The sequence below is a fragment of the Macrobrachium nipponense genome, chromosome 44, assembly GCF_015104395.2.
Source record: "Macrobrachium nipponense isolate FS-2020 chromosome 44, ASM1510439v2, whole genome shotgun sequence".
In the NCBI taxonomy this organism is placed as follows: Eukaryota; Metazoa; Arthropoda; class Malacostraca; order Decapoda; family Palaemonidae; genus Macrobrachium; species Macrobrachium nipponense.
This window is the reverse complement of record NC_087221.1, coordinates 45,046,070-45,069,513: the sequence shown is the minus strand read 5'-3', so window position 1 is coordinate 45,069,513 and position 23,444 is coordinate 45,046,070. Positions and strand designations below refer to the sequence as shown.

Here is a 23,444-nt window from a genome sequence, read left to right as displayed (position 1 = left end):
AAAAAAAAAAACAAAAAATAAAAAAAAAAAAAAAAAAAAAAAAAAAAAAAAAAAAAAAAAAAAAAAAAAAAAAAAAAAAAAAAAAAAAAAAAAAACTAAAAAAAAAAAAAAAAAAAAAAAAAAAAAAAAAAAAAAAAAAAAAAAAAAAAAAAAAAAAAAAAAAAAAAAAAAAAAAAAAAAAAAAAAAAAAAAAAAAAAAAAAAAAAAAAAAAAAAAAAAAAAAAAAATAAAAAAAAAAAAAAAAAAAAAAAAAAAAAAAAAAAAAAAAAAAAAAAAAAAAAAAAACACAAAAAACAAAAAAAAAAAAAAAAAAAAAAAAAAAAAAAAAAAAAAAAAAAAAAAAAAAAAAAAAACAAAATAATAATAATAATAATAATAATAATAATAATAATAATAAAGTGACTTCAGGTGCTTTGAAAGTTACATAATTCGGTTCTCAACGAAATTTAGAATTTTCCTTTTTTTTCCTACTGGGGAATTTTGTTACAGAACTTTCTAGTTTCATTTAATCGTTTACCCAAATATTTACATGATTGCAATTTTTCTATACATTTATTTCGTTATTTGCCTAAATTTATTGATGTTTATGAAATTAACATCGCCATAAATTTATCTAAGTTTCTATAGATGACTAGATTTATATTGTTATCATTCATCTAATTTATTTAGTTATCTAACTTTAAGAAGATATCTATAAATTCATATGATTGCAATTGTTCTATATTTATTTCGTGTTTTGCCTAAATTTATTGATGTTTATGGAGTTAACATCGAATTGAATTTATCTAAGTTTCTATAGATGACTAGATAGATTTATATTGTTGTAATTTATCTAATTTAGTTTCCATTTTATTGATATTTATGAAGTTCACATCATTTTAAATTTATCTAAGTTTCTGTAGATGATTAGATAGATTTATATTGTTATAATTTATCTAATTTAGTTTCTATTTTATTGATATTTATGAAGTTAACATCGATTTGAATTTATCTAAGTTTCTGTAGATGACTAGATTTATATTGTTATCATTTATCTAATTTAGTTTCCATTTTATTGATATTCATGAAGTTAACATCGATTTAAATTTATCTAAGTTTCTGTAGATGACTAGATAGATTTATACTGTTATCATTCATCAATTTAGTGTCCATTTTATTGATATTCATGAAGTTAACGTCGATTTAAATTTATCTAAGTTTCTATAGATGACTAGATGTATATTATCATTTATCTAATTTAGTTTCCTTTTATCTAAATTTAAGAAGATATTGGAATATTTTTCATGAAAACCTTCGCAAATATATAGAAAAAGAAAAAAACCCTTAACACAGGATACGCATTCACTTCTCTTCGTGTTCCAACAGAACGGAACTTGCGAATGCGTTCCCGGATACCACGGCGGCGACTGCTCCGCGGAATGCCCGAGGGGCACTTGGGGGTACGGCTGCAAGGAGACGTGCAACTGCGAGGAGGGAGCGACGTGCCACTCGACCAATGGCACGTGCAAGCACGACTGCCCTCCTGGTTTCACGGGACCTGACTGTAGCGCTGGTACGCATGCGCAGAGCAATTCTTTTGTTTTTTCTTCTTTTTTAATTTACTCAAGACGCCTTACGAATAAGTTTGGTTTAACGTGGATAGGGTTAAAGCGTTCTCATTTCAGGATGTTTCTATAACTTTAAACATAAACATTAAACGTCATTTGTCTCCTCAAAGACTCGAAATTTAACAAGAACTTGGTTCTTTTTAATTAGTTTCCTGTGACATTTTACAAGCAGACTTTAGTGCCAATAATGTATGACCCTTTTCTATTAGGAATCTCTCTCCTCCTTACTCTCTCGGTCCCACCCCCTCATCTCCTCTCTCTCGTCGTCGTGTCGTCTCTCTCATCTCTCTATGTTAAAATATAATATTTATATCTTATTATATGATATATATATATAGATATATATATATATATATATATCTTTACTTTATCCCTAAAACGAAAACCTCTTAACCCAGAGTTCATTCTTCATATTCACGTTTCACGAGAGCTTTTTATTGTTTGTAAGACAGACACATTTACTTTTGCTTTTTACAGCCTGTGAGACATACACATTTACTTTTGTTTATAACAGTTTATATGACAGACACAGTTACTTTTGTTTTTAAAAGCCTGTGAGACAGACATTTACTTTTGCTTTTTACAGTTTGTAAGAGAGACATTTACTTTTGCTTTCATCAGTTTGTAAGACAAACAAATTTACTTTTGCTTTCAACAGTTTGTAAGACAAACACATTTAATTTTGCTTATAACAGTTTGTAAGACAAACAAATTTACTTTTGCTTTCTACAGCCTGTGAGACAGGAACTTACGGCATAGGCTGCAAGGAAAAGTGTCGCTGTGGCCTGCAGCCCTGTGACCCAGTGACCGGTTCATGCCACTGCCCACCAGGCACTCATGGACCGAACTGTGTTGACCGTCAGTAGTTCTCATTTTTTTGTTTGTTATTATGTTTTGTTTCACCGTGTTTAGTTGCAAGTTGCAAATTTACTAAGATCGTTTGATTCATTTTTGAATTACGGTCACTCTTTGACAAAAAAAAAAAGTTAAAATACTCCATTTTACTGCATTTAGTTGCAAGTCTCATTTTAAGTCTCATTTTAAGTCATATTTCCTCTTAATATCGTTTGATTGATTTCTGAATCATACCACCCCTCTGTCAAAGGGGCCTCTATGTCAAAAACGTGAAAAAAAAAAAATTCATTTTTACCAGTTGCAAGTCTTATCGTAGTCATATTTCTCTCCTGAATAATGACCACTCCTGTCAAAAAGATTTTCTGAAACTTTTATCATCAATAAACGTATCACCAGGTTGCGAGGAAGGTTCTTGGGGTGAGAGCTGTCGAGAAAAGTGCCAGTGTCCAGGGAACGCTACTTGTGACAGGATCACGGGCAAGTGCCGCTGTCCCTCAGGGTACATGGTGAGTGCCCATTATGTTTGTAGCTAGGTAAGTGAATTATCTGTAGAGGTTAACCTATTAAAAACAAATGCCAGAGAGGACGAGCTCAGCAACTGAGGGTTAGAGATGCTACCGACTCCTTTCACACCGAACAGCTGTGATATGGAGATATGCAGAAGGCTGCCAAAATTGCAGTATGATTCACAAGGACGTCTCACATTTTCTAAATGAGTTTTGAGTCCTTTTTTTAGGAGGAGAAGTATGAGAGATGTTAATCTGTTATATAAGAATTCTAGTCTTAGACTGGATATTAGCTGTCACTCGAGACTTACTCTACAAGGAAGAAACTGTGAAGGGCATTTTCATTCTTTTATAAAAACAGAAATATTGTTGCTGCTTGTTTGTTCGTTTACTTGATACCGTAGCTTTTCGCTCAGTCTGCTAATCCAAAAATACATATATTTACGTATTTTTTTCTGCACTAATATGAAACCGAAGGTTACCGTTTATTCCTAGGGTCCAGAGTGCCAAAAGGGGTGTGGCCCGGGTAGATGGGGTACGGACTGTCGGCGCCTTTGTAGATGCCTAAATGGAGCTTCTTGCAACGCGATAAGCGGGAGGTACGTACAAACACACACACACACACACACACATAAATATATGGACACCAAAATTAATCAACAAAACTGAAAATTTTCTCACGTTTTAGCAATATTATAAAAGTTGTGAATGACTGCCGATAATTTGTGGTTATTGAACAAAAAGATTAATAAGTTCTGAAACAGGAATTTTAGTAATATAAAATGTGCATCATGTTTTCTAAATGAATACTCTCAAAAGATAACCATTTCATTGATGATAAATAAAGCTAGTGAAATACAAAGACAGTGACTTAAGAAGCTAGTGACTTATAAAGCCAGCTACTGACCTCAAAAGCTAGTGACTTATCAAGATAGCTACTTATAAAGCTACCGACTTATAAATCTAGTGACCCATAAAGCTATAGAGACTAGTGACTAGTGACTTATAAAGCTAGCAACTTATAAAACTAGCTAGTAACTTATAAAGCTAGTGACCTCTAAACCTGGTAACTTATAGAGCAGGTGACTTCAAAAGCTAGCCACTAACTTCAAAAGCTAGTGACTTAGATTATAAAGCTAGCGAATTATAACGCTATTGACTTATAAAGCTAGCAACTTATAAAACTAGCTAGTGACTTCAAAAACTAGCAACTTATAAAGCCAGTGACCTCTAAAGCTGGTGACTTATAAAGCTAGAAAGCTAGTGACTTATGAAAGCTAGCTGGTGACTTCAAAAGCTAGTGACTTCAATTATAAAGCTAATGACTCAGCTAGTAAACTTATCAGAGCATTGACCTTTAAGCTGTGACTTATAAAGCTAGAAAGCTAGTGACTTATAAAAGCTAGCTGGTGACTTCAAAAGCTAGTGACTTGAATTATAAAGCTATTGACTTCGAAATCTAGTAACTTATCAAGCTAGTGACCTCTAAAGCTATTGGCTTATAAAGCTAGAAAGCAAGTGACTTATAAAAGCTAGCTGGTAACTTCAAAAGCTAGTGACTTATAAAAGCTAGCTAGTGACTTCGAAATCTAGTAACTTATCAAGCTAGTGGCCTCTAAAGCTATTGACTTATAAAGCTAGAAAGCTTGTGATTTATAAAAGCTAGCTGGTGACTTCAAAAGCTAGTGACTTGAATTATAAAGCTAGTGATTTATAAAAGCTAGCTAGTGACTTCGAAATCTAGTAACTTATCAAGCTAGTGACCTCTAAAGCTGGTGACTTATAAAGCTAGAAAGCTAGTGACTTATGAAAGCTAGCTGGTGACTTCAAAAGCTAGTGACTTGAATTATAAAGCTAGTGACTCATAAAAGCTAGCTAGTGACTTCGAAATCTAGTAACTTATCGAGTTAATGACCTCTAAAGCTGGTAACTTATAAAGCTAGAAAGCTAGTGACTTATAAAATCTAACTGGTGACTTCAAAAGCTAGTGACTTGAATTATAAAGTTAGTGACTTCGAAATCTAGTAACTTATCAAGCTAGTGACCTTTAAAGCTATTGACATATAAAGCTAGAAAGCAAGTGACTTATGAAAGCTAGCTGGTGACTTCAAAAGCTAGTGACTTGTATGATAAAGTTAGTCACTTATAACACTATTGACTTTTAAAGCTAACAACTTATAAAGCTACATCAACACAGGTGCGAGTGCAAAGCAGGTTACACGGGGGAGCACTGTGGGCAGCTGTGCCCACCAGGTAGACATGGCCCCGATTGCGTCAACGTCTGCGACTGCCCAGACGGAGGTCACTGCCACAGGGTCACTGGGAAGTGCCAATGCCCACCGGGGCTGGGCGGACCCAACTGTAACGAGCGTGAGTCACGAGAGAGAGTTAAATGCATGGAATAGTTTGGTCTGTTTGGCTAGCACGTCTTCTTATCATAGCAGAACTGACTAAGAAGATTTTAACTTTGAATGCGAGATATATTTGTTTTACTGCAAAGGATTTTGTTTTTTAACGATGATTTAACATTGGTAACTTAAGATTAAGACTGGAGATTAACAAAAGAAACTGGTAGGGCAAATCCGCATAGACTTATGTTCATTGTTTTAAACCTTGTTTAATTTGGGAGCTCGTGTTTTTTAGTTTTTTTTTTCTGTAGTTCTAAGTACATGATTCATAAGAGCTCGTTTTATCTTTTTTTTCTACACAATTATAGCTAAAAGGTTCTAAAAATGGAGACTTTCTCCATGACCTTTACACGACGAACAAGATGACTTGCAAAAAAAATTAATCCCTGACTTTCACAATACGAGTTTGTTGCTGAAAAAATCAGAATTGCATTTTATGACGTGCTGATTTGAAAACAACAACAGCAACATTTCATCATGGCTACTACTACTACTACTACTATACCAACACCTTCCCCTCTTTTTGTCTAACCACAAACTAGCTTGCCCAGAGGGGACTTACGGTCCAGGATGCATTATGAAATGCAGTTGTGCTAACGCTGCCAATTGCGATGCCACGTCGGGTGCATGCGTGTGTCAGCCAGGTATGCTTATCTCTCTCTCTCTCTCTCTCTCTCTTTACCTGTTGAGAAATCGGACATTGCTAGATTATATGAATTTGATGTGAGATAAACCACGGCTCTATAGGTGGCCGTGGATAAGCACTAGACTAAAAAAGAAAAGCGTGCTTCTGTCTTTTTTCTGTTGAGAAATCAGATATGAATTTGATATATGAGATAAACACTAGACTAAAAAACAAAAGCATGCTTCTGTCTTTTTCCTGCTGAGAAATCGGACATTGCTAGATTATATGAATTTGATGTGAGATAAATACTAGACAAGAAAAAAAAAAAAAGCCTGCTTCTGTCTTTTAAGTTTTGAGAAATCGGACATTTCTAGATTACGAATTTCATGTGAGATTCTAGATAGATAAACACTAGACAAAAAAACAAAAAACAAAAAAAACACGCTTCTATATCTTTTACATGTTCAGAAATCGGACATTACTAGATTACGAATTTCATGTGAGATTCTAGATAGATAAACAATAGACTAAAAAAAAACAAAAAAACAAAAGCACGCTTCTGTCTTTTAAGTTTTGAGATATCGGACATTTCTAGATTACGAATTTCATGTGAGATTCTAGATAAATAACCACTAGACTAAAAAAAAAAAAAGCAAAAAAAAAACAAAAGCACGCTTCTATCTTTTACCTGTTGAGAAATGGGACACTTGCTAGATATAGTAGGAGTTTGATGTGAGACACTAAGCCAAAAAAAAAAAAAAACTAAAGCACGTCACGCGCACAGTCCAACTTTTGCTATGATACCTGCAACTCACTCGCGGGTGGTGTCATTCAAGGCTGGCATGGAACGCTTTGTGACCGCCCCTGTCCCGCCGGGTTTTGGGGGAAGGACTGCATCCGACGGTGTGACTGTGACGAAGGGGCTGTGTGCAACCCCATCACTGGGGATTGCATCTGCAAACCAGGCAAAGATAAGAAATATTGTTCGAGAGGTGAGTGGAGTTTTTTTTCTCTGGGTTGCTCCTGGTGCCCCCATCGGGAATTTAAAGAACAAAAAATAGAATTTAATCAGTTTTATTCACCGAGTGAACTACTAAATTGTTCCTAGTGCCCCTTGGGAATTTAAAAATATATTTAAAAATGTATTTTAAAACACTATTTTATCTCGCGAACATCATCTGTTGCACTCTGCAAAGTTTGGTTTTCAGGATGCAAAAATTAAAACAAAAAAAACCTATATTAACATAAAAAAAACTTATCTTCCTCGGCAGTTTAAATAAAAAAAGATACATAAATAAATTTTTAAAAACTATTTTATCTCGCGAAAATCATCTGTTGCACTCTGCAAAGTTTGGTTTTCAAGATGCAAAAAAAATTTTTTTTTTAAACTATTATATTAAAAAAACCTTCTTATGTTCCTCGGCAGTTTAAATTAAAAGATAGATAAATAAACTTTTAAAAAACCTATTTTCATCCTTCAAGTTACAAAAAAAATATATATATATATATATATATATATATATATAATATATATACATATATACATATATATATATATATTTCCAAGTAGCCGCCCAATTTACTGAGACTATATATATAATAAGATATATATTATATATATATATATATATATATATATATATATATATATATATATATATCTATATATATATATATAATATATCTCTATGATATATATATATATATATATATATATATATATATATATATATATATATATATATATGTATATATATATAAATATATATATATATATATAATATATATATATATATAACTTACATTACCACGAAACCAACCTCTTCGTAATACTGTAACCCCACAAAATTTCTGTTATACCTATAGTCTGTCCGCCTGACCGCTGGGGGATCAATTGCGAAAACACTTGTCTCTGCCTCAATTCGGGCACCTGCAACAGAGAGACCGGTGCATGCGAGTGCGCGCCTGGCTACACGGGTCCCAGATGCCATGACAGGTGTCCGTCGGGAACCTACGGTGCTAACTGCTTGTATAACTGCATGTGCCTGAACGGCGGGACCTGCCAGCACGAGACGGGGGCGTGCGTCTGCCCGTCTGGTTTCAAGGGCGTCTTCTGCGAAGAAGGTAGTAGCTAAAGGTTTCAGTCACTTTTGTGCCCATATATCTGTACGGTCAAGCAATATTTTCTGCTCACATCTGTAAGTTCAAGCAATATCTGTAAGTTTCAGCAATCTCTGCGCCCACATCTGTAAGTTCGAGCAATATTTATGACCATGTCTGTACGGTCAAGCAATATTTGTGCCCATATCTGTACGGTCAAGCAATTTCTCTGCCCATATTTGCAAGTTCAGGCAATCTTTGTGGCCATATCAGAAAGTTCAAGCAATATTTATTCCCATATCTGTATGGTCAAGCAATCCCTGTGCCCATATCTGTAAGTTCAAGCAATACTTGTGCCCATATATGTAAGTTCAAGCAATTCCTGTGCCCATATCTGTAAGTTCAAGCAATCCCTGTGCCCATATCTGTATGGTCAAGCAATCTCTGTGCCCATATCTGTAAGTTCAAGCAATTCCTGTGCCCATATCTGTAAGTTCAATCAATATTTGTGCTCATATCTGTAAGTTCAATCAATATTTGTGCCCATATCTGTATGGTCAAGCAATTTCTGTGCCCATATCTGTAAGTTCAATCAATATTTGTGCTCATATCTGTAAGTTCAATCAATATTTGTGCCCATATCTGTATGGTCAAGCAATTTTCTAGTGACCCATATCTGCTAAGTTTTCAATCAATCATTTTGGCCAATATCTGTAAGTGCAAGCAATATTTGTGCCAATATCTGTAAGTTCAATCAATATTTGTGCTCATATCTGTAACTTCAATCAATATTTGTGCTCATATCTGTAAGTTCAATCAATATTTGTGCCCATATCTGTAAGTTCAATCAATATTTGTGCCCATATCTGTAAGTTCAATCAATATTTGTGCCCATATCTGTAAGTTCAATCAATATTTGTGCCCATATCTGTAAGTTCAATCAATATTTTGCTTGCCCATATCTGCTAAGTTCAATCAAATTATTTGTTGCCTCATATCTGTAATTCAATCAATATTTGTGCCCATATCTAAGTCATCCCATTTTTGTGTCACCCATATCTTAATAGTCAATTCACAATATTTGTGCCAATATCTGTAAGTTCAATCAATATTTGTGCCCATATCTGTAAGTTCAATCAATATTTATGCCCATATCTGTAAGTGCAAGCAATATTTGTGCCAATATCTATAAGTGCAAGCAATATTCGCATGTGTCTCACAGAAATAAATCTCTGACTCAAACCGGGACTGTACCCCATCAGTCTTCCAAGCGAGAAAGTCCAGTGCGGGTGAAATGCTAACACCCGGGACTCTCACTTGAGGTTAGGTTAGTTTAGGAATTTACCGAGACATATGAATTAAATATCTAGGATTATCAAGTATAATTCAATTCTTGTTCCAAAGGTTGTGGTGACGGAAAATTCGGACCGAGTTGTATTTTGGACTGTAAATGCGAGAATGGTGGCCGGTGCGACGCGGTGACCGGATCCTGCGATTGTGCCCCTGGGTGGGAAGGAGAGAACTGCGAGGAGCCCTGCCCTCGGGGTATGTTTATGAATGATTTTATGGTTTTCCGATGAATTCTAAGTCCTTATCAGAATATTCTTCATGCTGGTTTCGACAGATTGGAAAAACGGTGTCCCTCAGTGTCGAATGAGAGCAGCGAATGGTGCTGTCCTTATGTGTGTGTGAAATGGAAACCATTTCTCTCTCCTCTCTCTCTCTCTCTCTCTCTCTCTCTCTCTCTCAATTCAAACTCGAACAGGTCTTCAGATTTGTATAGAAATGTGCATACTTTTGTATTTACACATGCATTACATAGAATTATTTATGCAATATTATGTGCAATGCATAAAACATAAATATGGATATTCTAAGCATCTTGGAAGCATTTAGGTGCCTCTGATAATCTGTGTCTGGTAAGGTGATTCTGATAAGGTATCTGATCCTGATAAGGCATCGGATTCTGACAATGTACGTGTAAATTACAGGCTTCTGGGGTCAAGAGTGCAAAGAGGTCTGTAGGTGCGTCAACGGAGGAACCTGCGACGCAATGACGGGAGAGTGCCAGTGCCCAGATGGTTTCACAGGAGAGCAGTGCCAATACAGTGAGTGCCACGGCAGACAAGTGTTCCATGTATAGATTAAAAGGAATGGCATTGTATTTGTAATGTAGGAAGCTGGGTTTGTGGAGCTTTTCCTAGTCTGACGAACAGCTTGTATACCCGAGTACCTCTTGCAGTAGTCTGATTATCCGCAGGCTGTAGATAACTATAGTTAGTTCAACTTGATGCTTTTGTATGCCTGGTCCTTTGATTGGTTTGTGTCTTTTTGGGGGATACATATAAAACTTCCTTTCTTCACAATCCTTCCAGTATGCCCTCGAGGATACTATGGCCAAGATTGCAGTGAGTACTGTAGGTGTGAGAATGGTCAGCCCTGTGACCACATTACTGGTGCTTGTTCGTGCCCACCAGGCCGTCGGGGGCACCAGTGCCACTTGTGTAAGTATTTGACCTCGTATCTTTCCCCCCTTCGAAGCATGCTGATGCATCTCGATACCCAAATGCTAATGGCAGTTTGTAAGCAAGCCCTGGGTTTTTAAGCAGTCTGTTTCTGCTCACAATTGATTTGAAAGTATTGGCCAATTCTTATGTTCATATGTATATTTAGATGTCCTATTTTCCCAAATCCAAATGACAGGACTTGAGCAAGCCAGGTTTAAACAGTCTGCTTCTATTCACATCAGTTATTTTAAAAAGCATTTACTTATTCGTATGTTTATATATAAGTACGTGAGTAATATTCAGACATCCTATTTTCCCAAACAGACTGCGAGGAAGGTTTCTGGGGCAAAGATTGCAGAATGAGATGTGAGTGCGAAGGAACCTCTGTTTGTGACCCGGAAACAGGTGATTGCATCTGCCCTCCTGGGTTCCGGGGGCGTAAGTGCAGAAGGCAGTGCCAGCCTGGGTATTACGGAGTCAACTGTAAAAAGGTGAGGGTAACAATGATGGACACGAAATCAATGGTCCACCTTCAAACAGCCATAAAATCTTAAATCAATTCTCCTTGTATTTTGATAACGTACTTACAACTTTATCTATTTATTTATTACTGTGTTAATTCATTTTTATTTCTGATAACTGATCTCCTCTTTCTGTATTTCCTGTTGTCTTCTTTTACTTCTTTCTATTGAACACCATCTTCTGTGGAAGGTTGAATTTCTAGTCAATAGCCCCTGTGGTGGTCTTTTTCCATATGAATAGGGTTCATTTTCTGAATGATAATAATAATAATAATAATAATAATAATAATAATAATAATAATAATAATAATAATAATAATAATAATATAATAATAATAATAATAATAATAATAATAATAATAATAATAATAATAATAATAATAATAATAATAATAATAATAATAATAATAATAATAATAATAATAATAATAATAATCTGAACAACAAAATATTATTAAGAAATCTCATATACTTTCATGTAAAAACTGTGGATATGAAAAATAGCTTTTAGACACCCAAGCGTCCTCTGGGAATTAATTCACAATTCTACTTTCCTTTCACGACCAACCTTCACAGAAGTGCCAGTGTTCCAATAACGAAAAATGTGACCCAGTGACTGGCCAGTGCCACTGTGAGCCAGGGACTTATGGGCCAACTTGTTCTCTCACCTGTCCCAGTGGTACCTTTGATGAGCATTGTAACCAGGTATGCGAGAAAGCTTTCCCTCAGAACAGTTTTAGATTTGCTTTGGGAAATTCAATAATTGGTAGACTGTAGCTTATTGATAATGATGTTAGTTAAGAGGACTGTGAAATTCACTGATTGGCAGAGTCTGGATTATTGATGATGATATTAGTTAAGAGAACTCTGCAAAACTCAGAAATTATTAATGATTATATTCGCTAAGAGAAAATCCACTTGAACCTGGATCTTGACACCGCATAGTATTCCTGTCCATGGATCTTCCAGACATGTATTTCTCCTTTTTCCATGGCTCTCCCTAGACATGCGAGTGTCTCCACGGCGGCGTCTGCAGCAGATCAGGAGAGTGCAACTGTCCCGCAGGATATACAGGACCCAAGTGCGAGAACCCTTGTTCGCCCAACACGTGGGGACTGCGCTGTGCAAATAGGTGCGAGTGCAAGAACGACGCCATTTGCCACCCAGGTTGGTGCTGCCATCTATGTTTCGCCATCTGAATTAGATTCTGAGAGGAGACGCTTTGGGAGTTAAAGGGTTAAACCTATCATTAAATATTTCTGTTGTTTTGAATTTCTATTATATTTTATTGAGGGCATGATAAGAAATGTCCACTTTGTAAAAGAGGCATGTTATAAGTTTGGCATGTTGGAGAGTGGCTGGTTTCATGTACAAATGAGGTCAGGACAGGTATATATATCTATAGTGTGGTATGTTGTTTATCATTTCTATGGATGGGGTGACCTTCCTGACCTTGTTCATCAGTTTGACCTTGTATATTAACTTCTATGGATGGGGTGGCCTTCCTGACCTTGTTTATCAGTTTGACCTTGTATATCAGCCTTGAAATAGACCTAGAGATAAAAATTTAACATTGATTTCCCTTTTTGTTTCTTCCTTCCCAAGCAAATGGCGTATGCCAGTGTGGACTTGGATGGACCGGCCCAAACTGTGACGAGCCCTGCGAAGCGAACCGTTATGGTCCGGACTGCAAATATGACTGCGACTGTCACCTGAACGGGACCTGTGACCGGTTCACCGGTTGTTGCGAGTGTGGACCAGGCCGTTACGGAAGATACTGCGAATTCGGTTAGCGGTTTAGGTTTTTTTTTGATGTCAGTACTATATTGGAAGATGATGCTGTTTAGGCCTATTTTTATCATTACTATACTGGGAGATAATGCTTTTTAGGCCTATTTTTAAATATTATCAGTAGTATTTTAGAAGCTGATGCTATCTAGGCATATTTTTTATCACTTCTATATTGGAAGATAATGCTGTTTAGGCATATTTTGTTATCACTACTATATTGGAAGATAATGCTGTTTAGGCCTATTTTTCTGTTATCACTAGTAAATTAGAAGATGATACTGTTTAGGCCTATTTTTTATCACTACTATACTGGAAGATAATACTGTTTAGGCCTATTTTTTATCACTACTATACAGGAAGATAATGCTGTTTAGGACTATTTTTCTGTTATCACTACTATATTAGAAGATGATACTGTTTAGGCCTATTTTTTATCACTATTATACTGGAAGATAATGCTATTTAGGCCTATTTCTTATCACTATTATACTGGAGGATAATGCTATTTAGGCCTATTTTTCTGTTATCACTATTAAATTAGAAGATGATACTGTTTAGGCCTATTTTTTATCACTACTATACTGGAAGATAATGCTGTTTAGGCCTATTTTTTATCACTACTATACTGGAAGATAATGCTGTTTAGGCCTATTTTTTATCACTACTATACTGGAAATAATGCTGTTTAGGCCTATTTTTCTGTTATCACTACTATATTAGAAGAGGATACTGTTTAGGCCTATTTTTTATCACTATTATACTGGAAGATAATGCTATTTAGGCCTATTTTTTATCACTATTATACTGGAAGATAATGCTGTTTAGGCCTATTTTTTCTTATTACTATACTGGAAGATAATGCTGTTTAGGCCTATCTTTTGTTATCACTACTATTTTGGAAGCTAATGCTATTTAGGCCTATTTCTTAATATTATCAGTATTATATTGGAAGATAATGCTATTTAGGCCTATTTTTTATCATTACTATACAGGGAGATAATGCTGTTTAGGCCTATTTTTAAATATTATCAGTACTATATTGGAAGATAATTCTGTTTAGGTATATTTTTTAATGTTCTCATTACCATGTGGAAAGATAATGGCATTCTGTAGTGTGTATTAACCACAACACCCTCATAATGCATACATACATACATACATACATACATACATACATACATACATACATACATACATATACAAGAAAAGAAAATACAATATATGTGCATGAATCAGGAGCGGCAAATTACTTGAAACTCACATTACTGGAACATGTTACAACCTTTTAATCTTCACAGTATATCATTAGTCTTATAAATAAGGCCAAGAAAAACGCCTTGGTTATCAGTCCATTTAAGCACTAAGCGATTGTTTTATAACAAATCTTGTCTATAGAAATCTGGGATGAATATTTTAAGGCACGACCTTTTTTATACACTATCTTTTCAGCTTGTCCTCCTGGGTTTTATGGAAACTACTGCAGCAGCATCTGCCAGTGTGAAAATGAGGCGACTTGCGATGCCCACACTGGTGAATGCCAATGTGCCCCAGGTTTTACTGGCGAGGACTGTTCCATTAGCTGCCCACCTGGTGAGTCTTTTCTGTGTAACTTGATATCTTCAATGTTTTTAGTTCCTGAAGTTCTTAGATTTTCAACTCGTAGTTCCTGAAGTTCTTAGATTTTCAACTTGTAGTTCCTGAAGTTATTAGAGAAACAACACTGAATCTGTTCTTAGATTTTCAACTTGTAGTTCCTGAAGTTACTAGAGAAACAGCAATGGACCTGTTCTTAGATTTTCATCTTGTAGTTCCTGAAGTTACTGAAAGAAACAGCAATGAATCTGTTCTTAGATTTTCATCTTGTAGTTTCTGAAGTTACTGAAGAAACAGCAATGAATCTGTTGTTAGATTTTCAACTTGTAGTTCCTGAAGTTACTGAAGAAACAGCAATGGATCTGTTGTTAGATTTTCAACTTGTAGTTCCTGAAGTTACTGAAAGAAACAGCAATGAATCTGTTGTTAGATTTTCAACTTGTAGTTCCTGAAGTTACGGAAAGAAACAGCAATGAATTGTTGTGATATGTACTTACAGGTTTCCTTTTATTCTCTTTCTCTCTTCTCTTCTCTTTTATTATTAGTCAGTCTTTCTTCGGTAGCTTGTTGGTATTATTTGGGAAGGTTATCTGTTATATGTGCTAACCTTCAATTATTGCTTGCGGTGAGTTTTTCTTTTCGTAGGAACATTGTAGATTAATTTCCTTTCATTCTTCAGTCTCTCAGGATTTAAAGGCTTGAGTACTTCGTAGGACCCTGGGCAAGTTAAACACCACTTAGTTTATCTTACTTATTATTAAGAGTACTAGTTCACAGTTTATCAAATTACACAACACTACACAGGGAACAGAATAAACCGACACAGGTCCCCGTATAAGGCTTAGTTCCTAACTGAACTTCTCTGAGACCTCAAGTGAAGTCCCAACCTAACTTCTAAAATTAGGCTCCTCCTTTACTTCTACTAAGACACATCCTACTACTTCTTGAGTTCCACCCCTTGATTAGTCTTATTGGTTATCCTATTCTATCGTAACCACCCACTGAAGGTGTCAAAGTTCAGATTTTCCACTGGAGTTTGCAACTTACTGTTTTGACAAGCTGCTACCTATGTTTTGTCTCGTTTTTCCAAACTGCTATTGCTGCAGTCTGTTCCTACCACACTTCTACTCCCTTTTCTACCTTTCCTGGTAGATTCTTTCATTACTCTACCAGTAGAATTCCTATCTAATTGTCCCTATATTTCTTTCACAGGCTTCTGTTGTATTCCTAACAGAATCTGTTCTTCGATTTTCAACTTGTAGTTCCATAAGTTACAGAAGAAACAGCAGCGAACCTGCTGTTAGCAACAGCAGATGACGAAAGTCCAGAACTTTCAATTGCTTTGAAAGTGTGATCACAAATTAATGGCTGTTTCATGTCACCCCATATTGCATGCATTATATATTGTATTCATTTGCATACAAGTCTGCTATAATTTACAATTTCAGAAAATATTATTTTTAAAAAATGTCTTTAGACATCGAGGCAGAATCACTAATAACATATTCGTTTCCAATGCAGCAGAGTCTTGACCCCTAAATAATCTCTGTATAAACATCAGACAAAGGAAGGCAAGACAGAGGTAGCCATTTCTGACCAAAAAAAAATGCTATATTTCTATTTGACAAAAAATATTATATTTCTCTCTGACAAAAAAATGGTATATTTCTCCCTGACAAAAAAAATGCTATATTTCTATCTGACAAAAAATGGTATGTTTCTCCCTGACAAAAAAAACTTATATTTCTCTTTGACAAATAAGAATACTATATTTCTCTCTGACAAAAAAAAAACTATATTTCTCTCTGACAAAAAATGCTATATTTCTCTCTGACAAAAAAAAAATGCTATATTTCTCTCTGACAAAAAAAAATGCTACATTTCTCTCTGACAAAAAAATGCTATATTTCTCTCTGACGAAAAAAATTTTATATTTCTCTCTGACAAAAAAATTGCTACATTTTTCTCTAACAAAAAAATGCTATATTTCTCTCTGACAAAAAAATTGCTACATTTTTCTCTAACAAAAAAATGCTATATTTCTCTGACAAAAAAAAATGCTATATTTCTCCCTGACAAATAAAAATGCTATATTTTCTGACAAAAAATGCTATATTTCTCCCTGACAAAAAATATGCTATATTTCTCTCTGACAAAAAAAAATGCTATATTTCTCTCTGACAAAAAATGCTAGATTTCTCTCTGACAAAAAATGCTAGATTTCTCTCTGACAAAAAAAAATGCTATATTTCTCTCTGACAAAAAATGCTACATTTCTCTCTGACAAAAAAAAATGCTATATTTCTCTCTGACAAAAAAAATGCTATATTTCTCTCTGACAAAAAATGCTATATTTCTCTCTGACAAAAAAAAATGCTATATTTCTCTCTGACAAAAAAAATGCTATATTTCTCTCTGACAAAAAAATGCTATATTTCTCTCTGACAAAAAAATGCTATATTTCTCTCTGACAAAAAAATGCTAGATTTCTCTCTGACAAAAGAAAGTGCTATATATCTCTCTGACAAAAAAAAAGTTATATTTCTCTCTGACAAAAAATGCTATATTTCTCTCTGACAAAAAAAATGCTACATTTCTCTCTGACAAAAAAAATGCTTCATTTCTCTCTGACAAAAAAATTTTATATTTCTCCCTGACAAATAAAAATGCTATATTTCTCTCTGACAAAAAATGCTATATTTCTCCCTGACAAAAAAATGCTATATTTCTCTTTGACAAAAAAAAATGCTATATTTCTCTCTGACAAAAAAATGCTATATTTCTCTCTGAAAAAAATGCTATATTTCTCTCTGACAAAAAAAATGCTATATTTCTTCCTGACAAAAAAATACTATATTTCTCTCTGACAAAAAAACGCAACATTTCTTCCTGACAAAAAAATGCTATATATCTCTCTGACAAAAAAATGCTATATTTCTTCCTGACAAAAAAATGCTATATTTCTTCCTTACAAAAAATGCTATATTTCTCCCTGACAAGAAAATGCTATATTTCTCTTTGACAAAAAAAAAATGCTAGATTTCTCTCTGACAAATAAAAATGCTATATTTCTCTTTGACAAAAAATGCTATATTTCTCTCTGACAAAAAAAATGCTATATTTCTCTCTGACAAAAAAATGCTAGCTTTCTGCTTTGGATCAATAAAAATGCTGAATTTCTCCCTGACAAAAAAAAAATGCTATATTTCTCCCTGACAAAAAAAAATGCTACATTTCTCTATGACAAAAAAATGCTATATTTCTCTCTGACAAATAAGAGATGCTATATTTCTCTCTGACAAAAAATGCTATATTTCTCCCTGACAAAATAAAATACTATATTTCTCTGACAAAAAATGCTATATTTCTCTCTGACAAAAAAATGGTATAATTCTCTCTGACAAAAAAATACTATATTTCTCTCTGACAAAAATGCTTTATTTCTCTCTGACAAAAAAATGCTAAATTTCACTCTGATAAAAAATGCTATATTTCTCTCTGTCAAAAAAAATGCTATATTTCTCTGACAAAAAAATGCTATAATTGTTTCTGACAAAAAAAGTTACATTTCTCTCTGACAAAATAATGCTATATTTCTCTCTGACAAAAAAATGCTATATTTCTCTCTGAGAAAAAAAAATGCTATATTTCTCTCTGACAAATAAAAATGCTATATTTCTCCGACAAAAAAATGCTATATTTCTTGTTGACAAAAAAAAATGCTATATTCCTCTGATAAAAAAAAAATATATATTATCTCTCTGAGAAAAAAATGCTTTATTTCTCTCTGACAAAAAAAAAATGCTATATTTCTCTCTAACAAAAAAAAATGCTATATTTCTCTCTGACAAAAAAATGCTACATTTCTCTCTGACAAAAAAATGCTTCATATCTCTCTGACAAAAAAAAATGCTATATTTCTCTCAGACAAAAAAAAAATGCTATATTTCTCTCTGACAAAAAAAATGCTATATTTCTCTCTGACAAAAAAATGCTATATTTCAGGAACCTATGGGAAGGATTGCCAAGAGGAGTGCGAATGCGACCCTTACCCCTGTCGCAGGGACACTGGGGAGTGCCTGTGCCCTGCTGGTTTCACAGGACCAAATTGCGCCACTGGTAACTAAAGTTGTCCTTTTTACGAAAAATCTAAAAATGCTATTATTTTTACCTCTGAGGTAAATTAGCTGACAGTCAAACTTCTGCTGTATTTATTTAAGAACCTAAAATATTAGCTATGACATTTTACTTAACAGAGAATAACATTAATGTTTTCCCTTTACAAAGAATCTCAGGTCAGGTAGTTGACCACTGGGGCAATTTTGCTGACCTAAACTTCAGTATCAGACCCCTTAAAATAATAGCTATGACATTTTAGTTAGTAATCAGAGAATAAAACTAAATCACTCACCTTGTTAAGGAGGTCAGGAGATTAACGTTCGAAAGGGAACTGCCACAAATTAAAGATCATTTGAACTTTTTCCTGGATGCGCAAACCTACCGGCTTTTATTCTGGAATACGCCTTCAGCCTGTAATGAATAAAACAGGATTCTTAACACGTTACATTGTCACATCACCACGTAGCTCATATTCAATAACAAAAAGCCTCACCAAAACATCGAAATTTGCACATTCTTAAGAGTATTTCCATTTTAGTAGAGGCAGGTACATTCCTAAAGTCAGTTTTTATATGGATAAGCCCTGAAGGGAGATATATCAAATAGGAATATAAAATTCAGGCTAGGCCAAGCGCTGGGACCTTTGATGACGTCATTCCGCCCTGAACGGGAAATTTAGAGTGAAAAGGTCCTATTAAATGTATAAACAGTAGGAAAACCTCACAGTTGCACTGTGAAACAGTTGTCAGGAGAAGGTCGAGGAAGGTAAGATGGAAGAAAGAGACTATACTAATCGGAGGTACTGCAAAGAGCCTTGAGCAATGCCTCCAGTGACTAAGTCTACCATTCAAAAGAAACTTTGCTAGGCTCCTATATTAGTAGCTTTAAAGCTGATATTGATTCCCATTTTATTGACCAAAAGTAGGCCTATATTATATATGTATTACATTGCAGCGTGTAGCCAAGGGAGGTATGGTCCTGACTGCAAAGAAATCTGTCGGTGCCACAATGGAGGAAGCTGTAACCCAGCCAATGGGCATTGTACTTGTGGCCCTGGATGGCTGGGGCCCACGTGTCAGGAGAAAGATGGTGAGTCTATATATACAGTAATCTCATTTCCTAACGAAACAATAACTTTGTATATCAGCTGGAGCCATGGGATTGGAATTTAAAGCCTACTAGGCCTATACGCCTAGCGTTGGTATCCCGATGTCATTCAGCGGTGAGATGGAAATTGAAGGTAAAGGTTTGAAATGTGTAATGCTGTCCTTACTACGGGCCTATGAATTCAGTTGCCACTGATATATCACGGCTGAATCTCCAGTGATTCAGTAGTAGCGTAATTACAAACCAAGATGAATTTCTGGATAATATATTAGATCTGTATTTATTTCTATTTATTCCTTGGATACTTTATCGTTCTCTTGGTTCCTTATTCCTATCTCTTGATTATTTTTTGTGTCCATAACCAGAAATTAGTCTAAAGAGTTTCAAATACGTATTTGTCTGATAGTCTTCCCTCTTCATTACAAAATTGTAATCGGAAGACTTTCCATGGCCTTACTATTCTGAGAGGCCTCATTATATATATATATATATATATATATATATATATATATATATATATATATATATATATATATATATATATATATATATATATATATATATATATATATATATATAATAAAAAAAAAAAAAAAATTTCTAAAACACAAGTTTAAACTAAAACTACTGCTTTCTATAAACACAACAACGTAAAAATAACATTTACGAGTACGATATATCACGCTCTGTAACGTAATTGATAAAGACAGACTTTTAGTGAATCAAAAACAATAAATCTTTTGGGCATCTCACTGCACAATTGTGTTGTCGAGATAAACTTATTTTTAAAAATTTTAATGTTAAATTCTTTCGGCAGCTTTCACGACGCATCCTGACCACAGGGACAGGGCTGACATCCCCGTGGAGGAGAGCTGAGCGCAGCAATATTGCAAGTTGCACAAGAACGATTCAATACGCACAATGAAGCACAATGTGGTCTGCATTCGCCATCTTGACGAGATCTGTATGTGGAAGGATAAAAAAAAGAAAAAAAAAAATGATTCGGCATTAGGCCGATGCTGTTAGCCTTCAACGGTGAATTTCCCAACAGATTTGAATGTCATTCGAGTGGTGTTTACGTGTGTTAACAAGATGAAGAGAGATATATAAACTATGATTCTCTCTGTCGTGATATCCAACAAATAACAGTTACTAAATAGTGAAAAAGGCAAAGAGTTCACCGTGTGCTGAGTGACTGGAACTCGGCTAAGATAGGCCTAGTATGTCTACTACAACACAATGATGAGCGAGTTTGTGCATCATTGTTGGGACAATACATAACAAATGCCTGCAACCATAGCTCCTTACAACTACCATTTATATTGCTGAGGCCAAGAAGATATATCATCGCCATATTCTAGAAATTAAAAACATTTGAATGGTCATTATTGTGAAAACAATATACCAGTGTTAGCGCGTCACTGCCAGTTCAGTACTTATATACTTCGTGATGGTTCACAGAGTCAGAAAATGGGATTATCACTTCTTGATAGACACTCTACCAAAAAAAAATAGAATGATTACGAAGATAGATTCCTTATAAGTGCGTCAGAAGATGCAGTTAACTTAAAGAAGTAGGTTTTTTTTATATCTACTTTTTTATCCAGAGGTTTCGCTAAGTTTAGACTAAAGTAACTTATTTTCATTTCCTTTGCGCCTCTTTTGCGCCTAGTTTTGTAATACCCTTTAACTTTCTCTATTCAACGGTCTGTTGGTTGTTAAAAAAATATATTTATAGGAATAATATATCAAGTGTTCACAGAAAAATATATATAGATAATATATTTTGATGATGAATGTACAAACGCAAATGATGATTGCCTATTTATGAATTTTAACTCGCATGCATAAAACTAGTCGGATGTAACAAGAGCTGTAGATTTTGATTTGAGAATTTTGTCATTGTTGAGATGTCTGCCAAGTGGATTGTGTATAATATCAGAGATTAAAAACTTTCAGTGAATTTATTCATGGTGTTCTGCTGTTTACGAATTTTATAACCCGTACAAAAACATTCTTTTAACTTCATTGAATCCTCCCACGCGGAACTGTGAATCATCCAATCTACTTAATTATATGTATAACAGCATCTGTTATCAATTTTTCCCCATATTTATTGCGTAGATTCTAGCCCAAGGCGTCTTACGTACGTACGAAGAATTCTACTGCATACAGCTTCAGGCAAACGAGATCAGTTCCTTGAGACATATAGTACCACTGGTAAATGTGGTGTACCAACCAACGCTTTTTAAAAAATGTGTTTAGAGAAAAATGCTTTTTTAAAAACCACTGAACTACTCTTTCGTGTGTAACCAAACCATAGTTGTGTATAATGAAATCAAATACTTTTTTTGTTTTAAGCTTTCAAACGAGAATTAACTTATAAATAAAACCACAAAAATAAACCGTTTTTGAAAACCAAACCACTTACATCGTTGAACCGCTAAGGACATCAGGAACTTACAAGGATCTTCATGGCTGCCTAGACGTTGGGGGTGTAAAGGATGCGAGTGATGTCCTCCGCCATCAGAAGGATCCTTTAAGTACATAGGCCTATCCTTCAGGTCCTGTCTTCATCCTAAAGGCGGAGGCTCTACACTTTTCCATTTCATTTTCTCTCTCCTACGACTTCTTCGAATCCTTTACGCATCCTTCGCCCTTTCTCTGGTGAGTGAAAAGGTTCAGTTACTACAAGGAAAGGGACGGATAGTTGGGTATTATCATTGCTTATTGTAATTATCACTCAAGAGTCAGTAACCACGTCGACGGAACTGGGAACAATTAGTGAGAGTAATAATTAATCTATGAAAATTGAGAATGAAAATTTATTAGTATAATAATAATAATAATATAATAATAATAATAATAATAATAATAATAATAATAATAATAATAATAATAATAATAATAATTGTATAGCCTTTCACTGATGATACCTGTTAGTAACTTCCAACATTATTGGTGGGCAGGTGATAGGCCTGTAGTTACTGGCTATTTCCCTTACTCTTGTCTTTTTGTACTAAGGATGTTCTTCCGTGGTCATCCATTTGGGTGCATGAGATTTGAGATACAATGCTGGAGTTGTTCTGCTATTCGTGTGTGTAGGGCCTTGAAGTTTTTGAGCCAGTATCCATGGACTTCATCGGGACCTGGGCTTTCCAGTTTGGCATTTTCTTTAGTTGGTGTTTTGACTGTGTCTGTCGTGATCTCTGTGAATCTTTGTTTTATTCTCCCTGTTTCTTCTTCCTTGACTTCCTGGAGCCATGTTGCATGTTTGTTGTTGTGATACCGGATTACTCCATATGTTTTCTTTTTCCAGAGTCTCTTACTTGGTTCGGCTTCAGGAATTTCTGGGTGGTTGTCTTCCCCTCTTAGTTGGCTGTATAGTCTTTTCTGGTTGGTTCCGAATAGTTTGTTCTGTGGTATCCCTTATTTCCTGTTCATGTTACGTTTGGATCTTATGTGCTTTGGCCTTAAGCCTCTGTTTTACATCTTCTATTGTGTTGTTTAGTCCCCTCTCATTGTGCTTTGTATTTCTCGTTGAGTTCCTCCCTTGTTTTCTTGCTTCTTAGCCTTTTTTCCGCCATCTCTTTCAGTTTACTCAAGTCAGATCTCATCACCATGATTTGCTTTTCCAGGCGCCTTTTCCAAGGAGGTTTGCTGTTTTGGTTTCTGTTGGGTTGGTTGTGCTGGTGGTGTTGGTGT

At 34.7% G+C, this 23,444-nt stretch overlaps 1 protein-coding gene across 1 annotated transcript in view; it reads left to right on the top strand.

The window, feature by feature from the left end:
* Positions 1-20,723, top strand: part of LOC135203978 (multiple epidermal growth factor-like domains protein 6) — a 56,383-nt gene extending 35,660 nt beyond the window's left edge. The window contains exons 15-33 of the mRNA XM_064233903.1: positions 1,366-1,552; positions 2,340-2,465; positions 2,859-2,968; positions 3,464-3,567; positions 5,166-5,338; positions 5,919-6,020; positions 6,838-6,993; positions 7,868-8,125; positions 9,506-9,646; positions 10,093-10,209; positions 10,477-10,605; positions 10,933-11,099; positions 11,706-11,834; positions 12,134-12,296; positions 12,735-12,917; positions 14,370-14,510; positions 18,519-18,632; positions 19,587-19,721; positions 20,557-20,723. Coding sequence (XP_064089973.1) covers positions 1,366-1,552; positions 2,340-2,465; positions 2,859-2,968; positions 3,464-3,567; positions 5,166-5,338; positions 5,919-6,020; positions 6,838-6,993; positions 7,868-8,125; positions 9,506-9,646; positions 10,093-10,209; positions 10,477-10,605; positions 10,933-11,099; positions 11,706-11,834; positions 12,134-12,296; positions 12,735-12,917; positions 14,370-14,510; positions 18,519-18,632; positions 19,587-19,721; positions 20,557-20,615 — 2,694 coding nt within the window. The 3' untranslated portion in view covers positions 20,616-20,723. The remainder of the gene's footprint in view (positions 1-1,365; positions 1,553-2,339; positions 2,466-2,858; positions 2,969-3,463; positions 3,568-5,165; positions 5,339-5,918; positions 6,021-6,837; positions 6,994-7,867; positions 8,126-9,505; positions 9,647-10,092; positions 10,210-10,476; positions 10,606-10,932; positions 11,100-11,705; positions 11,835-12,133; positions 12,297-12,734; positions 12,918-14,369; positions 14,511-18,518; positions 18,633-19,586; positions 19,722-20,556) is intronic.
* The last annotated feature ends 2,721 nt before the right edge of the window (positions 20,724-23,444 follow it).